The sequence below is a fragment of the Electrona antarctica genome (genome assembly GCF_951216825.1).
Source record: "Electrona antarctica genome assembly, chromosome: 8".
NCBI lineage: Eukaryota > Metazoa > Chordata > Actinopteri > Myctophiformes > Myctophidae > Electrona > Electrona antarctica.
This window is the reverse complement of record NC_136789.1, coordinates 7969415-7994139: the sequence shown is the minus strand read 5'-3', so window position 1 is coordinate 7994139 and position 24725 is coordinate 7969415. Positions and strand designations below refer to the sequence as shown.

Sequence of the window (24725 nt, the reverse complement as noted above, 5' to 3'; positions counted from 1 at the left end):
CACATCCGGGTGTGATTTCATTACGTCAGATCAGAGCTGATCAGGCTATATAATACCTTACCTTATATAATACCTCACATCGGACAAAAACTCCAGCTGAATGGATATTATGTCTCCTTTCCCTATTTTAGTTTTAAGTCATTACGTCAGACCACAGCTGATCATGCTATATAAAACCTTACACCACTCAGTTCACACGGGTGTGATTTTTTATTAGACACATCACAACCTGTCTCTTATTTAGTGTCCAATAAATCTTGAACATTTCTCTTTCTTTGTCTATAGGTTCATCTTACCTCACCTACCATCTCGGCACCAAACCCACCGCCAGCACCGGAGGCGGTGGTGCCGGCACTGACGGCAGTAGTGTTGGATCAGCCCCAGAACACAGAAAGCCCCAGAACTATGCGCCCTTTCCCCTCCATCAAAGACTTCCTTGATAACCCCAGTGCCAAGCTCCTTAGCCCCGTGAGCCTCCCTAGCCCGCCGATCACAGCTCCGATCGCAGGCCCCCCGAGCCCTCTGCATTTCCACGCCCTCCGGCCATGTAGCCATTCGCCACTGGAGTCGGAGGTAGAGGAGGAGACGGAGAACTCGCGCTTGGTGTCCATCGATGATTTCCTGAGACAAGAGCAGGATGAGACAGTGTACAGCGAGAATCAACAGGTCGGTTCTGGTTTTATTGATCCCCCTCTTCCATTAGTGAGTTTATTCTCCTGAAACAAACCTGGTTTATCTTCACCTGTACTTTTCTATAAATCCAGCAATTGCGATAGTTCAGGTAGGCACGGAAGGCAGAGCGAGGTGTACAGTACTTTGCTAGTAAGTCAGTCTGTCTCTCCACATTCAATCTCACTTTATTCTCATTCGCTACAAGCAAACTCACACATGCCCTCACACCCACAGTGCAACTCAGGCAGTTCATTTAACCCATTCTGGGCGGGAACCCCTTTTGGTGTTTACCCCTTCAGGCCGGGAACCCATTTTGGGGTTCTGTACACTATAAAATATTTGAAGTTTTTCAGAAAACGATTTAGAGGCGTTTTTAGAATCGGCCTCAGGCCTAAATGGGTAGTCCTCTTTTCACTATTCATTCATTCTACGTGCTTAGCTGTCAGTTTGTTGTACAGTTCAAATTCCCTCCACCTCCCCAGCCTCCTCCCTGTGGCATTAAGTTCTTATGTTAATGGAAGATTCTGTAATTGCACTGTGATTCTATGGATTGTTCTATGATATCTGGTATCTTATCTCATGCAATTGAAAGGTTCAATGTTATATTCATGTATAACCCAGGGGTGAACTAGTTCTCAGAGGAGAACATTCAACTGTCATGGCAGCTTGGTTACAACCCAAACAGACTTCCTCTTCCTCTTCGAAATAAGAGCTACTTGTAATGATTAGTCAACATTTATTTTAACTATGCATGCGCACCTGCACACCAGTTGTATATAATCTATATTATGCTCTGCTCTGGGGGGTTTGTGATCTCAGATTCTGTGTCATGCTTGCATAGGTAATCTGTAATATCACAGGCGCAGAGTCACACCACCAAACTGAATGCAATATCTTTGCAATAAATAGTAAATGAGCCTGAGAAGTGTCTAACTCAAAATAGTTGGTTTGCCATTATATTCCGTTATACAGGAAGAAAGCCTCGATGATAACCTAATTCAAATGTAATTGAATGGATTAAGATTTTGACCAAATTGTCCAGAGACTGTAAATGATGTATAATTTGATCTACAAATTCCATGACAAAATGAGTACTGTCTGTAGGTTGATTAAGTGTGTGTGCTGCTATGTCCTGCATTGCAGAATAGTGGAGGAGGACTGGTGGAGCCTCCCGGTGACTACCATGCAGACAACAGCCGCTCAGACCTCTCTGACATCCTAGAGGAGGAGGAGGAGGACTTCTACTCCTACACAGAGGCACCGCCCAGGGCTTACACAGCCAGCAGGGTAAAACAGTGATTCTCTAATCTCTACCTACTTTAATTTCAAGGACCCTCAGTTTTATATATATATATATATATATATACACTAACTAGGCCATGGACAGACCCCCATTTGATCCATTGTTACACACTCCCGAGCTAAATGAATGATTAAAGGATTTTACTGTGCACGGACGGTACATGTATTACTCACCATCATTTGCACCAATTGGAGAACCTCATCTCTTTAAGTTTGTCTTGCATTGCCATTTCGTTCTTTCTTGGTCCTTTATTTCTCTTTTATTTCTTGTTTTCCTTGAGTGCACCATTTTGATTTTTTTTTGTTTATTTTCTCTTCCTTTTCTTGTGCGACCGGATCATCCACCACGCTGTCTTTACTTTACTCTCTCTTTTTAATGAACGTCACGATATCCGGCCCCTTTCCCACTCGCCTCGGCCTCCCTCGGCCCCCGTAGTCGCGCACGTTTGACAGTGACGAGGACCTTCTCGAGAAGATCCTTAGGTTGCCTCTCCAGGCTCACCACGGCAAGCAGTTGTTCAGCATTCCTGAGTCGATGGAGGAAGAGCAGAGCAGCTTAGAGAAGAATCCCCCGGCCCACTGCAGGCAGCCCCCCCGGCCCAGGCCCAGTGACCACTACCCCAGACACGCTCATAGAGACGGTCACCATCGAGGCCCGGAGCAGCACCTCCAGCATAGCCCTAGGCACCGGCCCCAGCCGCAGCAGGCCAACAACCCCCACCCATACCCCCAACCCTACCACCACCACAATTACCTCAGCAGGGATCCCAGGACCCCTGCCAAAGAGCTCCTCTCCAGGCTTGAACCCGTGCAGCAGGTTAGGCCCAAGACCCAGAACAGGGTCCGCTATGCCGACACAGTGGACGCCGTCGGCTATCCCGAAGGGGAGGATTTTGGCGTGTACTCGGATGCCAACAGCAGGCAGGTCTCCACCGATATTATGGCCCCTCCTCAGAGCAGAGAGAGATCTAGTCTAGGCGACCGCCTCAGGAGAGAGGCCATGCTCCGGAGTCAGAGTCAGTTCCCACAGCCAGCGCCCTACCTCGTCAGCAAGACAGTGCGGCGAGTGAGATCGCCCACCTGCCGCGACACCGAGATCGACGTGGAGTACGGCGCAGACGACAACGAGGAGACGGCCGCGTTGAAGTACCCACCCGGGGAGGTAGTGATGGACCAGATGAGCTCCGAGTGGTGGGTGGAAGGGGCACCGGTGGAGCACGCTAGACCGCCACACCTCCGGCGGTCCAGGGCTGATCCGCAGGTGGTCGCAGCCGCAAGCCAGCAGCAAAGGGTGTGTTCTCCCAGTCCAGTACCCCCCCCCCCCACCTTCCCTTTAGAGCAGAGTGGCTGTAACCTTTTGTGTCCTTCAGGATATCATTCCATTCCTAGAGGATTAGGTAATAGTTACTAGTTGGGTCCCAAAGTCAGGAGACTCCCAACTTATAGGGTCATCCATCAGTGATCTAAGCAGCAGACAGTGAAGTGAGGACAGGGAGCCCTGTGGAGGTGGCATGGTCTTTGTAGGACCTCATGCCCTTTCACACTACTATTATTTGTCAACAAGACTGATCGCTGAGCAGTGGAAATTCAGGTTCAGCTTCACCCAGCTGATGGCTGCACATGCTCTGTGGGGAGCTGTTAAGTGTCTTACTCTTGCTCTTCAACACAGACCGGGGTCAAAAGGCCAATCTGTGACCTTCTGCCTACCAGACGCCTGTTGTCACCCATAGGTGTCTGTGTGCACTACAGAGGGCGATGCAAAAGGTTTAAGCCAGTTCATCTTTCCCACGTGGCCGTGTTTAGTTCACTGTTCTCCTCTGATCTCTCATTCCTCTCTCTCCCGAAGTCCATTAAGTGTTTTTGTCACTCATTTTCCCATACCACTTTGAATCCCTTTGTGTTAGTTGAGACACACCCAGACCCTCTCTTCATCCTGTCTGCATTGCCTAGTCTCTTTCAGTGGAGACGCAGTACCTTATTCCTTTTCTGTGCTCACCGTGATGAAAGTAAAAGTATATGGCGGCTAGATTCTTACCATGGACTGATGGGGAAACCTGGGGTTTGTTGCGCTACCATTGCATCGGCTATAAACGCATTGAAAGCATAGCTCAAAGATAAACTTTGCACCGAGTCAGTGCTGGTGGTATCTGTAATGCCCCCCCAGCCAAGCACAGGGAGTTTTCCTGCCATCCACTGACAATTACATCACTGTAAACATGTATTTCCTTTGACATTATTGATGGCTCCTATCTATGATAAATACATGGAACCAAGTTGGTATTGTCCCTTTAAAGACATACAAAAAAAGGTCTATAGAGCGTCACAGTCCCGCCCCCGGTGAGCGGCCCAGTAGATAATTTCCAATACATTTTTCCCATAGACGTTTCAGAAAGTATACTTTTAAAGCTTCGGACAAAGCCAACTCGGATCATGACAAATCATGACAATAAACACATTTGTTTGGGCTGAACAAATAATTAGAAGAACACCTTTTTTGTTGTTTTTGATATACAGGTTCAATGTTTGTTTTATTGACAGTGAAGGGACAATTTACGTCATCTTGTCCCTAACACAAACATTAAATGCCATTAACAATAAATAGAATTTAATGTTTGTTTTGACACTGTTTGTTTTACATCACCATTACATCACCTAATCATAGCAACATGAGTTAGATTTTAATATATTAGCGCCCCTCACTTCACACGGGTGTGATTTTTCTTCTTTCTACTTATTTGTTCGGCTCAAAAAATTGTGTTTATTGCCATGATTTGTTACCATCCAAGTTGGCTTTGTCCTTATTTTTTGAAACGTCTGAGAAAAATTAATGGGAAATTCTCTCGTCGTCATGAAAGGGAGCGGGACTGTGACGCTCTATAGAGTTTTCTCAAAACCCCAGGTGTCTTCATGTCCAAGGTTATGTTTCTGCCTGAGATATACGCATGTCTAATGATTTGCTTCTAACGTGTGTTTTGAGCAGGAGTCCAGCAGAATCCCAGAGGCAGCGCAGAGAGGCCAATCAGAGTTCACTTCCTCATCAGCCAGGCAACTCAAAGGTCAGAGACTGTGTGTGTGTGTGTGTGTGTGTGTGTGTGTGTGTGTGTGTGTGTGTGTGTGTGTGTGCGTGTGCGTGTGCGTGCGTGCGTGCGCGCGCGCGCGTGCGCGTCTCCTCATCAGTGCCCATACCCTAGGTGGGGTTGGCAATAGGGCCTTTCTGTGTGAAGTTTGCATATTCTCCCATAGGGTAGGTACTCTCACAAAAAACATGCAGTAATCCTGGTCTCTAAACTACCTCCCCTTGAAATAACGTGTTCCTTCCACGCGCTACACCCAACAAACTCCAAACTCCCCCCTGTCAGGGGAAAAAAATAAGCAGCTTGGACTCCTCATGCATAGAAGGAAGTATGGGGTCAGTCTGTTGCTCTACCCAGGTTGGCAGAGTACAGTACTCTCTCTGAGAAATCTGATATTCCCTTTCACCGATGGTGTTCAACTCCACCAAAGGTATACTATAGGAATTCGAGCCAGGGCATCATAAAACTCTTTCGACCTAGTTGTGCAAGGTACTACTAGTAGTAGCAGCTTCTTTGAAATAATGTTGGCCACTGTTATTCCACCTCTGTCCTTTATAGTACCACCAGGAGGCCAACTTATGTAAAACTTATTTTTGAGTGGTGCAAACCACTCAAACAACCAGCTTTGTCTGTATGTGTTTATGTATGTGTGTACCTGTACTTGTGTGTACCTGTACGTGGGACCCAAAAAATGAGCATGGTTACTATGGTCACTGACATTACGTCAGACCACAGCTGATCAGGCTATATAAGACCTTGCACCACTCAGTTCACACGGGTGTGATTTTTTAATTACACATGATCTCTATAGTCACGTGAACAAGACAGGTCTGTTTGATTTGTCATATTCCATCCTGATTGGCTAAGATTGACTTCTACATTTTCAGGAGTGGCCCGTTTTGTATAAAATGCAGCAAAAAAAAAAAGTGAAACTGTGCATGCATATTCCAACTAGGCTGAGGAAGAAATGCCACTTGACATTTTTCTAAAAGCGCTCCTATCCTGGTGGAGACCTGTGCCCAGAGGGGCACTTTCTCTAGTTTTACTATCCATCTCTCTCTGATAAATGTACTAGAGATGCGTGTGACATAATGCTGACATGCCTTCTGTTGGTGAAGCTCTCCCTCCCCCCACAGAACTGTATACTAGGACAGATTAACACCCCAGAGCAAGGAGAGGGGGAGGACGTAAGAAAGAGAGAGAGACAGAGAAAGAGAGAGAGAGAGAGAGAGAGAACTAATCTGAGAACCGGCTTAACTCAAAGTGGCTTGTCATGACATGAGATGGGAGGAAGTGTCAGCCATGAAAATAGTAACGTAGATTAGTCGGTGATGACACCCTCCTCCCGTGATGACACCCTCCTCCCGTGATGACACCCTCCTCCCGTGCAGGAGTACAAGTCCATCTCTGACCAGTGTTGATTTCCTCCACTAATACTATGACGACAAATGTTCGTCGACTACGTTTTTTCACTGACGAAAAGTTCAAAAACTAAATGGAAACTAAATAAAAACTAAGGTATGACTAAAACTATAAACTAAATGGAGGGGGACTAGTGGACAAGACATCTAGTATAAGTAAAAGACAAGTCATTTTACACTTGGTTGCATGCTGAAAATAGCCAATCTACAAGCTCATAACGTATTGCAGCACGTCGCGTTGTGAGCCTGTAGATCTGCTATTTTCAGCAAGTGTAAAATCAGTCATTACGACGGCATCAAGGCCCGCCAAAATACATCTTAGTCGACTAAATCACCTGTAGGTTTAGTCGACTAAACCTAGACCAACACTGAAACATTCCAGGTGACTAAAATGTGACTAAAACTAGTTTTATTCCAAAGACTATGACTAAAACTAAAATAAAAATGTGCTGCCAAAATCAACACGGTCTCTGACATCTCTCTCCCTTCGGTCTTTCTCTCTCATTGTTGTGCTAAAATAGATTGCAGCTTGATCAAGTGAACCTTCCCCTTTTATTTTGGTTTTGTGTGCAAAGGCACGGTCGACCGCACTTGCGAGCTCTTGCACGTGTGTGCCGATAAGGGAAGGGTAGCGGAGAGAGAATGTCAGTCAGTCAGAGGATGTGAAAGTGAGCGATCTCTGTGACCCTGACTCTTGCCACAGATGGGCTGATCCTCTCTAACGAGATAGGGGGAAGATGTCTCTTTGGCACGGCTTAAAATCTGGCTACAGCGCTTCACGTTCACTCACTCTTATCACACCGTACTGTAACACCGTAGGCCAGTGGTTTTCAACGCTTTTCATATCAAGGCCCAGTATTCGTTCGGCATTTAATTGAGCCACGGACCACCATTTGATGAGATTTAGCCTCTCAGAGCCCAAAATGTCTTTGGATAAGATTTTGTTCACATTTCCATGCTGTATTGATGTGGTACCATTAGAAGAGATAACAGGAAAACGTTGATCAAAATAATAATTCTAACTCTGTAAAATTAAACCAAATGGACCCGGCGTACGGGTCCTGAAAAGTAACCGTTTTGGGACATACAAGCTTTTTACCCGACACCATCGATTTATACGGGCTGCGTTTTGGGGTTTTGCTATATGCTATATGCTATATGCTATATTTTGCCGTCATTTCTTTTCTTGCCTGTGGCTTGCCATGCACTCATGAGTTAGTTGTCAACAACAGTAGTCAAGCAGCTCATACAGCTTAAGGATCAGTGGTTCAGTCCATGGCAGCACTGGCTTGCTTTGGGGCGGGGGTGGGGGGAGTGGGGTCTATGGAAATGACCTCTACCACTTGTCAGACCACCACTTGGCGGCATCGTGGGCAACAAGGTTTGTCTTTGGACTCATTCAGGTCTACGAGCTGATTCACTGTGTTTTACAACTGATTTCTGCTAGTGCCAGAAATGTTGTGCCATGTCCGTGTAGTTTGGCTAGTGCTATGCGATAGTCAAGACTGTATTCAACAGCTACCAACATGTACAAAAAAAAGTAAAGGGAAGGTCTTTGTTTGTGTTAACGTTACTGCAATTTCACAGGTTTCATGTGTTAAAGCATGGGCATTGCTAAATTGCCAAATCATCCAATTTAAGTTTTCTCAAGGTAGAACATTGCCTATAGCGTACATCGGCTGACATACCGTAACTCAGTGGGGTCCAGGGACCTTGAGGGGTTTGGTTTCCCCAGCAAAATGATCGATAGTTGGCAACCAAATGGACTCTTTAAAACAGGTCTGTAACTCTGAGAGTGTACAAATGGAACCAAATGGGTTTTGGTTCCATTTGTACACTGTCATGGTTATGGGTGTCGATTGCCCAATGCATACCGAACCGTGGGTCCTTGAAATGACAAAGTTTGAGAACCACTGCAGTAGATTGGAGTTCACACTCACATGGTCTGCCAAGGTTGTTCATCAACATTTGATCTTATTCCCATCACACAAAATAGCCTGTACAAGATGTCCAAGTGCAGTTTATGTAGACAGATGCGAGGTTCATTGTTTACCTGCGTGTTATCATATAATTTCATTGTACTGTATTATTTTGAGAGTAATTGTTTAGACTGATGCTAGATTCTTGGTTTGTGATCCTAGTTTACTGAGGCACAACTAAAGGCACAAGCTAAATGCCTACATTTTAAATTGTAATTCAGTTTTCAGCTTCACCAAGCTGAAACTATAATAATCTGGAGTATATGAATCCGGATGCAAACGTGTTTAAACTGTGTCTATGCAGGGGGTATTGAGTCGGCGCAGACCACAGGCAACAGTGAGGTCCGTATCTTCGTGGCCCTCTTCCCATACGACCCGTCCTCCATGTCACCCAACCCTGATGCTGCTGAGGAAGAGCTACCCTTCAGAGAAGGACAGATCATCAAAGTAAGATAGCTCTGCATTATGTTTTCATATTGTGTCTGTATTAGAGTATAGCTTATGTCATATTAACTCTTATTAACCCTGCCAGATTTAAGGTCAAGTTTAGTCGCTTCTCTGCCACCATAGAGCTTTTCAGCCGTAAGCCCTTATCTTGAAGAGCCACCAGCTGATTAGGCGAACCGGAAGTAACAATCAATCATTTCCGCGGCACTCGCTCGATCTGCGGCTTTCGCCTTCATCAGAAGCGCTGTTAAGTACCGCAAGGTCGCAGGGATTTTTTTATTGAGCTCCTAAAACATTGATGTTCTGTATGATCACCTCGATCTGAGCTTCAATTCAGAGAAAAACGCAGCTAAAGATTGTCGCTAAAGATACAGTGGACGGAGGGAAAATATTCAATGACGTCACAACGTGGAAGCAAAGCGATGCGGGATGCATTATAAACTAAGAACTCGTCCAATGGCGATCTGTGACTTTTAATAAAACTCGTCCTCGTAGCAGAAAATGAGTTAAACACTTGGACCCCGCATCCCTATTCTAGAGGGAACAATCGCCAACGCATCTACAAGCTCACAACGCACTAAAACTCATTGCGCAGTTATTTTTGTCAATATTATGTTATACAATGTTGTTAAAAAAAAAATCTAAAATAACCGATATTTTAGAAAGATTTTGATAGTACTGTATACGAACTCAGGGTTAGTACTACCGTACCTTCTGAGCAGGGCTCAAATTAGATTCTGAAAACCTTATCTGAAACCCAACCGTGGCGTACGGAAACCTGTGAAAAAACATTTTGCGGCACGATGTAGTTCTCAGTCGCCACGACTGATTTCAATCATTTGGATTCCATAGAAGCCAGCGTGTTTCTGCGCACCGAAAATAGCAGATTCACAAGCTCACAACACGTCCCAGCGTGACGTGTTGGGAGCTTGTAGATCTGCTATTTTCAGTCATTCGTTATTTTAAGATGAAAGACTATTTGAAGTGATCAAACTAGCAATAGAACACAAGTTTAGAAACATCTTCCAGAAACATGAATGGTCTCAGAAAGAAATGTCACGATGTCTTCAGCTTGGTCAGGCCTAAAACATCATCGTTACATTTTCAGTCTTGAGATTTTATTTAGCTTTATTCCAATGGACTGTGGTTCTCCTGCCCCTGCAGGTCTATGGAGATAAAGACGCGGACGGGTTCTACCGAGGCGAGAGCAGCGGCCACATGGGGTACGTGCCGTGTAACATGGTGTCCGAGATCCAGGTGGAGGACGAGGAGACCCGACAACAGCTGCTCCAGCAGGGCTTCTTGTCCACAGATGCCTCCATGGAGAAAATAGGTATGGAAAACACTTTAGTTTGTCATTGTATCGACCAATCCACCAAATGTTCATGTGCACTTCTGTTTAAAAAAGAAACCCATTTAGACCTGAGGACGCGTCTGTGTCGCCTTAGCTTTTAACTGCTTTAAGCGTTATTTTAGACTTTAGCTGTTGCGGCGATCTGCTATTTTTGAAAAATTGTGAAAATTGAATATATATTCTTTCACACCGAACGTTTTTAACTCAAATATTTGCTTCTGGTGTTGTCCCTGGAAAAACATATTTTCAGATAGTGGTCGGTGGCCAAATTCATATAATTCTGGGGGTCCTTGACATGAAATAGTTTGAGAACCACTGATATAGAAACATAAGATTTTAAGAATACTGTTTTAGAAGACATTTGTAGAATCTGGTCTCAGTTCTAAATGGGTTAAACTTTCAGACAAAATTCAAGATTTCTATTATCAATGTCTCGTTTGGATATTTATTTCTACTGGTGGTTTGTTTTTGTTCACGAGATCTCCATTGTTCATGTTTAAGTGAAAATGGCAGCAGAAATGGCAGTTCTCAGTTCCCTTTTTTGCCGTAGTCTCTAAATTGCTCAGCTGTGACTTGAGACTCAACTATTTTTATTTGGATTGTGTTGGAGGAAATCCTCAGAAGCTAAAACAGCTAAAAAGTTACTACTCTAAAGAGAGTGCGTTTAAATAAAATGCTTTGATCCGTTTGTCTTCAGCAGGAAGCACAGAGAAACAAGTCCTCACATTATACTGTATATAGTTGAACTGCACAAAAATGTTACCATTCAGTGATGCCTCGCATTTTTTTCCCAGTATCTCTTGCTTTCACTTGAGTTCCTAATGCGGGAATCAGAACCGTCATTTGTGGAGCACACTGTGTTGTCATAAAGTGTTAAAGGCAAGCAGTATACAAAGTGTTAGCCTGTGGGGTAAGTGGTTGGGGCTTTAGAGCAATGCCTCCACACAGCAGATAAAGCTGACGCTATGCTTCTATTTCCTGCTTCCTCTCGAGTATTTCTGCAGATGGTTCAACTTTTTCACTTCCGCTTGGTCTTCACTACCGTTGTTGGCTGCTCATTGGTTGTCGTCGTTTGAATTGCCCCTTCACTGGCCTATATCATTCTGTCTCTTTGTCCTGTCTGCTTCTCTCAATGTTGCATCTCTCTTGTGTTCCTTTTTTGGTTACAAATTTTGGTTTTCCCTTTCTAAAACCCCCCCATCAAGGCACTCGCACACACGCACAGCTTCCGGGCCGCCCCGTTCCACCACCGAAACCGAGACGATCCAAGAAAGGTGTGTCTCGCTGCTGACTGCCGCATGTCAGCCCTCACTCCTTTACTTTCTAAAACTCTGGTGTGCTTTTCTCTCTCTCTCTCTCTCTCTTTCTGTCACTTTGGCAAGTTTGGCACTTTCACTCTTTCCGTTGCTGCCTCTCACTCAATGACCAGAGGGGATTTAAGGTTAACTAGTCAAGCAACAAAATGAAACGGCTTCTGTATGTTAAGCCGACCCAAATAAAAAAAGGCCTTATATTCTGTAAGGCTTCATATATAGGCTAGTCAATCTAAGGTTTGACCCACAATAAATTGCAATAGTAATCATTTTTATGATCCTTAGGGTCATCCAAATAACATATTAAAAATTGTTGATCATGGTAAATTCAGGGGTTGAAAGTTGGGGTACCATAAACAAAATCACACCCGTGTGAAGTAAGTGGAGCAACTCTGTGTGGGGTCCCCGGGGAGAGGGGGGGTTCCAGACCCACAGGAACGCACTCAAGGTGCCGGCCCGATTCCGGCGAGCCGCCCCGCGTCGACTTACTGTGTGGGGGTCCCTCTACTGTACTGTACTGTACTGTACTGTACTGTACTGTACTGTACTGTACTGTACTGTACTGTACTGGCACACCCAAAATCACCATATATACAGTTAATTTGTGCGTGTGTGTTTGTGTGTGTGTTAGGTTGCGCACAGGTGGTGAAAAACAACCATGCTGTTTGCATGCTCAGACGCACCCAGCCAGCCACCCACCCACACACACACACACACACACAGTCACTTAAGGAAAACACATAGTCACTTAAGGAAGTGGTTGCACCACTTAAAAACCTATATAAGGCAAATATTTGTGACGTGTCAAACTAGGGGTTATTCATTATTCTGAATCAATTGCAAGCATTGGCTAAAGATGGCGAATCTCAGAAATGTTAGTCCCACATACAGACCGACTACGATATTGCATATTTTTCATGAGTGGATCAGTTAAGCTTTCCCTTGGGCTTCATGTCCGGTACGGTGGCACAACCATGAATACCGATTCATACTGATATTCAGTTTTTAGGCATATAACGATTCTCTCAACTCACGATACGATTGGAATCACGATATTATGTTCACAAAACGATTTCTCACGTTTTTTTTTAAAAACACAAATTTATTTTCCAGACAAATGAACGAAAAATCTTATTTTTTCATTATTTCTCTCCAAAATCCATTGAATATGATGGAATATGAGTAAGGATTAGTGTGATTATGGAAGCTCATACACACACACACACACACATGCCTGATGTGGATAAACCCATAAGCTTTTTATATTTTCGTTAGTTTATTGTCCAAAAATAAACAAACTGTCTCTGCGATATTGTCGGGGAGGTGTCTCTGTATTGTATTTTCTAGCGAAAATGTAACTAATTCGGCAGCAGTCAGTTGATTCTTCATATCCATATGAGTGAAACCGACAGGGTGATTTGATTATTTTTCAAACACAGTTCTTATATGAGGTGATCTAAGGTCCTCTTATGGGGATTATAATACAAATACAAAAATAAACGAACCTCTAGCAAATTTGACATCAGACTTGGGTGCTTTATAAATAAAGCTTTAGTGCGTTGAAGTGACAGCTGACAGGCAGTCTTGGGTAGAGCAGCTCACGTGTCCATTTAGAACACAGGGACATTGTTCTTTAGTGAGTTGAAGTGACAGCTGACAGGCAGTCTTGGGTAGAGCAGCGCACGTGTCCATTTAGAACACAGGGACATTGTTCTTTAGTGAGTTGAAGTGACAGCTGACAGGCAGTCTTGGGTAGAGCAGCTCACGTGTCCATTTAGAACACGGGGACATTGTTCTTTAGTGAGTTGAAGTGACAGCTGACAGGCAGTCTTGGGTAGAGCAGCTCACGTGTCCATTTAGAACACGGGGACATTGTTCTTTAGTGAGTTGAAGTGACAGCTGACAGGCAGTCTTGGGTAGAGCAGCTCACGTGTCCATTTAGAACACGGGGACATTGTTCTTTAGTGAGTTGAAGTGACAGCTGACAGGCAGTCTTGGGTAGAGCAGCTCACGTGTCCATTTAGAACACGGGGACATTGTTCTTTAGTGAGTTGAAGTGACAGCTGACAGGCAGTCTTGGGTAGAGCAGCTCACGTGTCCATTTAGAACACGGGGACATTGTTCTTTTTGTGGACACGTGCATAACTAATTCAGAGCATTCAAATCAAATCAAATCAAATCTAAGTTTATTTGTATAGCACATTTACATTGACCGAAGACAAACCAAAGTGCTGAACAAGAGCATGTAAAACAAGAACAGGGCAACAACAAGAGCATGTAAAGAAAAGAAAACAAAAACAAAACAAAAACAAAGCAACAAGTGAGAGCAGAAGTATAAACAGACATGGTATAAGAAGGGTATGCGTTTTCAGGCAACATTAAAAGCCAGGGAGAAAAAGTGGGTCTTTAGGAGAGATTTAAAAACACCCATGGACTTGGCAGAATGAATGGGAAGGGGCAGGGCATTCCACAGTGTGGGACCGGCCACAGAGAAGGCTCGGTGACACATGAGGTTCCAGGCACAATCAAACGCAGTTGGTCAGCTGACCTCAAGGGTCTGGCTGGGACGTATGGTTTAATGAGCTCGCAGAGGTAAGGGGGGGCATGCCCATTTTGGGCTTTGAAGACAAACAATAATAATTTAAAATCTATTCTAAAGCGAACTGGGAGCCAGTGTAGGGAAGCAAGGACAGGTGTAATATGATCGCGCTTTTTATTTCCGGTAAGGAGGCGGGCAGCAGCATTTTGGCACATGGATGTCTTTTATTGATAGTAGAGTATCCCCTCTGGTCTACTCCATCTGTGCCTTTGTCTGTTTTGTTTTTGTTTGTTTTTGTTTTTTTATTGACGAGTAACTTGAGGCATATTTTGGTTTGGTTTCAAGGTCACATTTTGGTTCAGTGATAGTATCTGCTCATTGTGTGAATGCCTAGAGTGAAACGTGATCAAGTTCTTTAACCTGCTCGCTCTCCCCACACCCCCATCTCTTCCAGTGGAGTCTGCTGCACTCTGGGATGAGGGCATAGACTCCAGTCAAGGTTTGTACACCACCCCACCCCCTGCCTCGCCTTCCTTTTCTCCAGCATGATCAGATGACTGTGTCAGTTTCCCCCCCGCACTGGAGTGGACACCAGCATGCCTCTACTCCAGTGGTTCTCAAACCTTTTCATTTCAAGGACCTCTCTGCAGCGTTGCAGACCTGTAAGGGTCTATTTGGAACCCCCTCAAGGAACCCAGAGGGTCCTTGGACCTCACTTTGAGAGTGACACTGCTCTACTAAGCAGAGGAGTTCTTGCCTTTTCTCTTCCGGTTTCCAATCTAGTCTCTACCCAGTCTCACCCTTGAACACGACGAAATAGCACGGAATTTCAATTCCGTACATACGTACACGCCTAGAAAACCCCAAAATCCGTACATACCATATGACACTGAAATCCTCCCCATAGACAATGACAGAGGGGCGCCGTCTCTACCGAACTTGAGCCTAAATCGTCGACTAATACTATGACAAAAAAATGTTCCGTCGACTACCTTTTTTCACTGACGAAAACTAAATGGAAACTAAATAAAAACTAAACTATGATGACTAAAACTAAGACTAGGCTTATATATTGACCATTTCATCAACAAATTAGAACAAGAGATCCAGTAAAAGTAATTTTACACTTGGTTGCATGCTGAAAATAGCCGATCTACAAGCTGACAATGTGTCAAGCTTGTAGATCGGCTATTTTCAGCAAGAGTAAAATCAGCATCAAGTTCCGCCAAAATACATTTTAGTGGACTAAATCAACTGTAGATTTAGTCGACTAAAATCTTATGATATTTAGTTGACTAAAACTAGACTAACACTAAAACATTCCAAGTGACTAAAATGTGAGTAAAACTAAATGAAAACTATTCAAGAGACTATGACTAAAACTGAAATCTTGCTGTCAAAATCAACACTGGTTAATGTCCAGTTTTGTCATGGAAATGTGCACACATTATTGCTTCTTGGAAACCTTTCATGTGGAATTGCAAGCTTATAGCTACAGCAAACAAAGCTTTGACCCATTACAGAGAGATCATGACATAAAGACATTCTACCAAATTATATTATTGAAACTCTAGAAATGGTCTGTAAAAGTGCTTGAAAGTTTAAAATGGTCATACATTAAATGTATAGGTCCATTTATAGATGCATTGATGCACTGTAAATGCTTTTGTCTCTTTATAGTGTGCCATCGTTTTATTGGAGCTAATTAACCCTAACACAATCCACTATTCTGTCCTAACCATCATATGAAATGAATGTATTTTAGGGCTGCAACTATTATATTCTTAGCAATTATTCCATCCATTACTTTTTCTAGTCATCAAATTAGAGCAAGTTTTTTCTTTCAAGAAATCGATTAGTCTGATTAACCACTTTATTTATTAACCACCCTATTTTCTACTTTGTTGTACAATGGTGTCATGCAAAATAGCGAGAATATCCGATCTATGAGCCCACAATGTGAGCTTGTAGATCTGCTATTTTTGCTACTGTATTAAAACAAAAAAGGAGCGGTTGCACCTGTAACACTATCCTCTTTTTAGAAATAAATACACTTATTCTGCCTTGATTTTATTCCATGACATGCTTTCTTTCCTCCATGTGTTTTTAGTGGACTGCTGTGACATTACCTCGGCATGGCATGATGCTGAGTGGATTATGACATGCATGCTGACATGCTGATTGGATCACCGTGGGTCTTGTGTTCCCCAGAATCCCTGTATGTGACTGTATGTGCTGCTCTGTTTCAACTGACAGATCCCAGCCGAGCTGCTGCTGTTGCTGCTGCTGCTGCTGCTGCTAGTGTGGGGAACCCGCCCTCAAGAGCCTGCAGAATGGTGGCCATATTCGATTACGATCCTCGGGAGAGCTCCCCCAACACAGACATAGAGGTCAGAATTGTACATTGTGCTGGAAATAACCTGTCACTCACAGTACAGATTTGTCTTTCACTCGTGGAGAGACATTTTAAGACTAATGTATGCTTCTTCGCACGATGGTCGCTAGGCATGTAATGATACACTCAACTCAACGATATGATACGTATCATGATATGGGGTTCACGATGGGGTTCACGATGTGACAACTACATTGCAAAAGTAGCATTACTTTTCATATAAAATTACTTAATTTCTGTGCAACAACTGAAAGTTGACTGTCTCATTTCTCTCCAAAAGCAGTTGAATATGATGGAATATGATTAAAGCTCACATTTCATATCACACACACCATAATTCACTAGCCCCCCTAAAAAATGGAAAAAAAGATGATTTTTTTTAAATCATTTTTTTTAATCAAATCGATTCATATCGTCGGGATTCATATCGATTTACGATATATTATTACATGCCTAATGGTCGCTCACCAAAAGTCATGTCATCATGCAAAATAAACATAAATTAGTATTTAGGTGCATGTTACTTAATGCCATCTTATCGTCCTACTGTTTCATGTCCCCTTCAGGCTGAACTTACCTTCAGCGCAGGAGACATCATCAATGTACTTGGCGACATGGACGATGATGGTTTCTTTTACGTGAGTATAGGCTTTGAAATACCTTAATGATTACTGCCCTCCAGTTGAGGCAAAGAGCCTGAATCTATTGTGTTGTATTCTTGTTACCAGGGAGACCTGAATGGACACAAGGGCCTTGCACCGTCCAACTTCCTGCAGGCCTTGCCAGAGGAGGCTCCGTCGTCAGGGCCTCCTCCAGTCCAGCCCGCACCGGAACCCAAGAAAGAGCTGCAGGTAACTGGACAATCTGTGTGTAGTAATCATGGATTCAAGTTCTCATTCGCCACGACTGATTTCAGTCATTTGGATTCCATAGAAGCCTTCTGTGAAAGCAATGCTGCGCACCGACAATGCGCACCACAACACGTCGCGCTTGTAGATCGGCTATTTTCATTCATTTGTTATTTTAAGAGTGAAGTGATAAAACTAGCAATAGAATACAAGTTTAGAAGCATCTTCCAGAAACATGAATGGTCTCAGAAATGTCATAAAAGCAAAGAGGTTAATGCCTCCATTCTGTGATTTCTTCAGCTGGTTGGCTGTTGTGTGGAACGATTTAGAACGATCATACCTAAAACATCATTACATTTTCAGTCTTGAGATTTTATTTTGCTTTATTCCATGAGTAATGCACATCCATGATTTGTAGTAATAGAAGTAATTTTCATTGGACATCATAACATTTCTTTAAAGTTTCTTTCCTCTTTTCGCCGGACACTTTACACACAAACATTGTGCAGTCTCTTCAAAGTTTCTTTCAACGTGTATGTATGTTCAGTGGGTTCTGTTGCATGTCATTTTTTCAGTGTTGCAATGATTTCACCCCATTGCATTTCTCTCGCTTGTCTCTCTTGTTTCCTGCATGGCCTTTGGCAGAAGCAGAAACGAACTGTACACTTTGAGACTTGATTGTAAGTGTGAACACCCTTCAGTGCAGTGACACGTGTCTACCCTCTGTTAGAATGTCCCTCCCTCAGTCCTTAACCTTAGTACTAGATAACACCGTTTATAGAAAGCATCCCTTCCATGCCCAATGTCTTCGGTAGAGTTCATTAGTTCAGCTGGACAAATGCTGACATCTCTGAATTGCTAGATACTGTGTCTCTCTTCCCTTTTCGCCCTTAAGTCTTTGTGTGACCCTCCGACATAAACAAATGAGTTACTACAGAGGTCCATGTGAAGACTGGATGAAATCTGTTAACGTTGTCTGTGTTTTGTTAAACTAGGTTTAGTGAGTATAGTGTCTGACTCTTAATGCATCGGAGATGATTCACTTTGTTCATTCGTTCAATTTCTGCCTGAAGGTGGACTTGATTGCTTCTGTGGAGCAGCAATGTCCTGGACCCTCAACGCTGGAACCTCAAGAGAATCTGCACGCCCCGGCAGCAAAACCTTCTTCCAAAGACCAGACTGACCGCAGCCAAGATCTGCACCCCATACTCGCCTCGTCGTCCGTGGAGCCCATATCCGAGCCGGCACCAGTCCCGGCGTCCACAACACAGGTGTCCAGTTCTCCACCACCTCATGGTGGTGACGCTGCAGGAAGCCCAACACAAGTAGACTGCACCCCAGCAGGAAAGAAGAAGAAGAGCTTCTTCTCAAAAGGGAGGAAGCTTTTCAAAAAGCTGGGCTCCAGCAAGAAGGAATGAGTGCTGGGCCTTTTTAATGCAAAACACTCGTTTCACATTGAAAGCACTTTTTTGCCGTTAGTGTCGGTTATCTGTCTATGAAGTTAGTTGCTGATACACTAACCTGTCTGTATTAATAGACCTGATTACGCAAAACACATTCTTTAGAGCATTACTACAGCAAAACCTTGTCTCGTAATATCAACAAGGCATTGCAACATCAAAAGAGCTCAGTCACGCTTGGCTTACAAATAGGTTTATCAAAGCTACTTCCAAGTATTAACTAATGATTAGCTTATGTGTTTTCATTCCCAACACCAGCCATAAAGCAATATTAAAAGAGCACTTCACTGACATTCAACCTTATCTAAATGTATATCCATCTGCAATAAGGTTAACTTGTCGGAAAAAAAACACCAGCAGTTTTTGCTCATATTCCCTGTATCTCTGGGCAGCACTGCAAAATCTGTCCGCTGTGTGTTCTGTGTTTACAGACAGATTACAGGCTAATTTAGCATGGATTGTTAGTCTCCGCTGATGCTTTAAATGCAACGCACACGCATATAAAGTCACTGTCTGTCGGTAAGGCTTTATGAGCAAGTCACATTTCTCCATCAATATAATACACAGTGACAATTGCATTGTTTCTATTGACTACATTGACCATCAGCAGTGATTCCATATTCAAATGGAGGCAGATTTCTTCTTTAAGGATTGGATTTGCTGTTTTGCAGTCAGAGTGATGTTGAGTGGTAGCCCCAGACGTAAGTCCCCACCTTACACAGCTAATGTATTGAGATTCCCAGCCCAAGATTACTGTGCCATCCATTTATCAGTTGATGCAAGTCAATTGAAGCAAACTGTCATATCTTCTGCACGACTGAAAACAAATGCACTATGGCGTGTTTTGAATGGAGCTATTTAAAATGTTTGTTCAGTTATCCCTACATTATAAATGTATATTGTGTGATTCCACGGGGACCTGGCCATTGTATAAACCATGGTCTTTTATTTGTGTCAGGCGTTTCACTTACTGTACCCGTCACCAAGTTGCATGTCGTGCAATTATGAAGCGCTGTTTAAGACACGGGCCATCCATTGTAGTGTGTGTAGCTTAGGTCTAATTTATTTTTAATTTAAGGAAAGCCTACCGTTAACATTTTGTTGAAGTGTGTTGAGTAGTAAGAATGTGAAGAGTGGACCTTCTGTGGTGCGAGTAAGCCCAGAGTTGCCCCACTGGAGGGGGACAACGGATGCCTTTGTCAAAAATGTATGTTGACTAGTCAGAACTCATGATATTCATGACTTTACCACTGTTGTCACAGCTCACCTCCATGTTTACATTGTCGCTGTCGGGCACAAACCTTGCATGTCCAAAACCGTTGCCAGGCTAATGAGAAAAAAAATAACCTGTGTTCCAATGGAGCCAATGTACTTATTATTTAGTCACAAGCTATTGTTAATCATTTTAATTGTTAACTATTGTTTTAAAAAAAAAAACCACACACACACAGACAGACAGACAGACAGACCCACCCACCCACATTCCCACATTCACTTAAAAATAAATTAAGGAGCAAAATCTATAAGGTCTAAAAATACATTAGCTTTTGTTCTCTACTTTTGTCCGACACTGTTATACAACAAAATAGGACATTGATTTACATAAATAAATTCATGGCTATATATGGCGATAACAGGGTTTCTGCCTAACAGCGATGATATATTTGTGTGTGTGTGTGTGTGTGTGTGCGTGTGTGCGTGCGTGTGTGCGTGCGAGAGAGACCTGTGGCATGTCCAAAGATTATATTGCACGTGCTGATCAGTAGGCTACTTCAAAGTTCTGTTTTTAACAACAGGCAATACTTCTCTAATATCAATGCACTGAAAATGTCATCTTATTGTACGGTTTTCCAGGCTTGATTCAGTGGATGTGGGAAAAGAGTTTAATCTGACAGACCAAAAGAAAAACTAGCTCCCACAAAAGACATGCAAGCCAGCATATGGATATATGATTGAATGTCGTGTCGTATGTTGAAATTGTCACGTAGCACGTTCATATTTTTCAAATACTGCATGAAACAGTATGTTGTTGTTGGGATTGTGGGTATGTGCAGAACAGTTTTCGGACATGGCACTGGTGTTTCGTAACGCTACTGAATTGTGTTAGGATCTGTATTAATTCCCTCCAATGTCTATTCATCTCTTATTGGTGAGGAGTTTTCTAAAGTGAGACTGGTTATAAGCAACTCATGATATAAGTGAGTGATTATAGTGATGACTTTCTGGGACATTTTGTGTCATGTGGTGATTCAGCACGCTCCATTGAATTGCGTGGCTGAACTCAAAAGAAAACAGCCCTGTTATCACAACCCCAGGGGGAGGCTCTTACTATGTCAAAGTAGGTGCATGGTGGGACATAGAGTCCCAATTTTTTCATGCTGAAAAAACTTAAGTACTTAACCCGCCCTTTTTTTCTTTAATGCACCCTTTCGACAAAAATATTTATTTGAGATATGTGAGCCAAAACATAATAGTCTAGGAGCAAAGCAGTAGTCAAGAATTATGGTTAACAATCTTAATGCCCCCCTTTTCTGGAGAAACTATTTTGAAAGCCTCCCTTTTAAATGCAAAAAAATTGTGGAAAAACTCACGAATTTCACAAAATGTGAATGCCCAATCCTGGCATGCATGTTGGGAGTTTAGTGCCCCGCCCAACCCCTGGAACACAATCCTCATTCCTCAGTTGCAGTGCAAGATCGTGTGCTGTGCTGTACTAGCTGCACATAAAATAGAGCAGTATTGTATTTTTGTATATGTTGGTCCTTGACAGTTTGGTAGACTTGAGTCATGAGATACTTTGGTGTTTGACACCAATGATGTTTTCACATGCGCAGCAAACATTTTTGAAGCAAAATGTGTGGACCAGGCCTTAGTATTCAATCATATTGCTAGTTAGGCTTGCTTTTTGCTGAGTAGCACTAGCTATGTATTATGCTGTAATTGAATCCGATTAGGTAATTTATTTGCTTGATACAGGGCTGTAAGTAATTTCTCAGGTTTTTGCCGGTAGTCATTTAGTATGCTGAGCCACTTGTTGCATCTGCTGGCTGTCGAAACAATGAAATATGCCAAACTCTTACTGTAGGTGCTTTGCCTGTTAACATACCGTAGCTACGCTAGACACCAAGCATCAAGCCATTGGGGATATTCACTGGGGTGAAACTAACCTAGACAGATGATAGAGATTTGGTTTGTGGATGAAACATAATTCTAAATAAGTTCATAAATGTAACCTACATTATACAAGCATATTCCACCCCACTGAAGTATCCCAGATGGACGGGTGTAGTAGTCAAAGCTCACCTGATTTGCAAAAGTTGGAGGCAATTTTATTTTATTCTGAATGTTTTTCATTTAGTGTGATTGGTGTATAGACCCATCAGTGTTATATAAAAAAGGGAGCATTATGAATAGCGGACAAATGCCAAGTACAGTATGAATGAGAGGAGGGTGAGGTTGGTGATGACACTTTAGATACAGACTTTGAATCTCCGGGATAGAGGCAAGATTGAGGCTGTTCTTTTATTTAAATTTTTATTTATTTGTTTTTTTTTTGGAGGGGAGGGTAGGCGTTATAGGTTACTGACATGTACAGTGAACATTTGTACTGATATATTTGTATTTCACGGCCTTTACTGCACACATATTATCCTACCTGCTCTGTAGCGAGTAGGCTGCTACACACTGTAACACTGCGATCTTTATAGGACTGTCCTGCCTCACTCTCCATTGACTATATTCATTCGTGGCAGACATTTTTTGCTTTCACGTCATGCTGTTTGGTCGGGGAAGCCCTCCCACCATTCATTATGACGTGAGGTAAAAATGGCCTGGCCTGTGAATATGGTCAATAGGCCTGGCCTGTGAATATGGTCAATAGGCCTGCTCCTTCTCTGCTGACTGAATCGGACCTATAGGACATAGGTAGCATTTTTAGATCAGTTGATAATATTTAGCCTTAAGACCTCGTTTTAGTCTTAATATGTTGTTTACAGATTGTTTATTGACTGCATGCATGACGATTTGGCCTTATTTGTTATTGTTGTCATATCTATGTTTTTTTTTCTAGACAGACGTATGTACCTGCAATATTTGAGTAGTGTGATCATTGATGCAGTGGAGAGAGGTTGTTCCTAGGAGTCGTACCTGTATATACAGCGATGAACAGAGTTGGGGCGTTGGGACTTATATCGTATATTTTCATACAGCAAGGGAAGCTTTTTATGTTTTGTCTTTCCTGACCTGCATTCATTCTTTCAAACCATTGGAAGATTTACCTTTTATATGTTGTTTTTATTACCCTTTTGGAAGATCATCTGTAAATACATTTTTTTGTTAATATTGTTTTTCAGATTCTTTTTCTTTTTTTTTCTTTTTTTGCATGTCTAAGCAGTGTTGATTGAGGAACAATAAGTTAAGAAGTAGGCAAAGAGGACTCGTTGACTTGAAATTGTGGTGATCTCTTTCGATATGGATCTTTTTACGGTAATAAAGTATGTATATTTTCACAAAAAACTGGATTGCACTTTTATTATTACTACTGTGTATATCCTCATATAGGCATGTTACCGGTCCACCATTTTATTACATACTAAACCTTACATGTTGCACATTACTGTACTTGTTATATCTAGTATAAAAGACAGTTGATAACAAATCTAGTATAAAAGAAGAAAGAAAGTGTAATGTAGTATAAAAGACAATGGAATGTGAAACGGGACTCCGCAGTAGTTTTATTTTTGTATTTAATTAAAATTCTTAACAGTCATAAAAGTCTTATTTTTCATGAAAGACATTGGGACATTTGATACAATACGCAGATGAGAGAAGTCGACACACTTTGCTTCCTGGCGCGCGCACGGCCCATGTGAAATGACTAGAAGCAACACTGTGGGTAAGTGCACGGCCATGTGAAAGACAAAGCAGGTTCCTCTTTTCCAGACTTCTGTGTGTGTGTGTGTGTGTGTGTGTGTGTGTGTGTGTGTGTGTGTGTGTGTGTGTGTGTGTGTGTGTGTGTGTGTGTGTGTGTGTGTGTGCCACGCTGGTGTCTTTCTTCTCTTCTCTTCTCCTTGTAGACAACAGTACACTCATCCATAAAGTAGGAAACACTACACTGTGGCAAGGAGTTTAGTAGTGCTTTCTACTTTATGGATGACTGCACTGTACTTCCAGCTGTCGGCGTCCCCACTTCTTTCTTCTCTTCTCTTGACTGCAACTGTGTTTCTTCTCCTCACGGACGCACTCACTAACCCCACCCAGAGACATGTACATGCTCTACACACCCATAACACAAATTTAAACTCTTACACATAACACAAAAAGAAAAATGTGCTCTTCAAGTGAACCAGAAAATGTACTGACCCGGTTTTGCTGTTAAATATTTGCTTACGCAGGCAATTCAGGCAGTTGAAGGCCTGGCCTACAGTTTTTGAAAAATTGCAGTAAAGCTGCAAGAGACATACACATATCTACTGTTCAAATGTAACCAAATGAACCTAGATCCATTTGGTTACTTACATTTTTTACACTCAGAGTTACAAATGGATAAATGAACACTAAGGATTGTCCTATGTACCGCACCCATATCAGACTGAGACTGTTCTAAGTTCGGCCTGTGGAAGTGATATCGTAAGGAAGCCATTTTGGTTAGCATGAGTAAGCTTTTCTGTCTATGCGAAACATACATGTTTTTGTACTTGCAAATTAAAAAATAATAAAATAATTTAAATAGTCAGAGCAAAACATCAGTTTTACATAAAGATAAATGTGGGACCACTACAGCATACAATTATCCTATATATTCAGTAGAAATAAGTAGAATCTTTACATTTTGAGCCATGATCAGTATAGTTATTTTCGGGTACAAGTTGCGCATCATGTAACTGTCAATAGATTCATAGTGAATACAATAAGATTATGAT

At 42.5% G+C, this 24725-nt stretch overlaps 1 protein-coding gene across 1 annotated transcript in view; it reads left to right on the top strand.

The window, feature by feature from the left end:
* The window catches only part of tspoap1 (TSPO associated protein 1), a 91127-nt gene extending 67814 nt beyond the window's left edge, over positions 1-23313 (top strand). The window contains 12 exon segments of the mRNA XM_079508003.1: positions 286-666; positions 1816-1959; positions 2411-3265; positions 4955-5030; positions 8753-8895; positions 10060-10228; positions 11455-11523; positions 14556-14604; positions 16365-16491; positions 17063-17134; positions 17225-17347; positions 18418-23313. Coding sequence (XP_079364129.1) covers positions 286-666; positions 1816-1959; positions 2411-3265; positions 4955-5030; positions 8753-8895; positions 10060-10228; positions 11455-11523; positions 14556-14604; positions 16365-16491; positions 17063-17134; positions 17225-17347; positions 18418-18762 — 2553 coding nt within the window. The 3' untranslated portion in view covers positions 18763-23313.
* The last annotated feature ends 1412 nt before the right edge of the window (positions 23314-24725 follow it).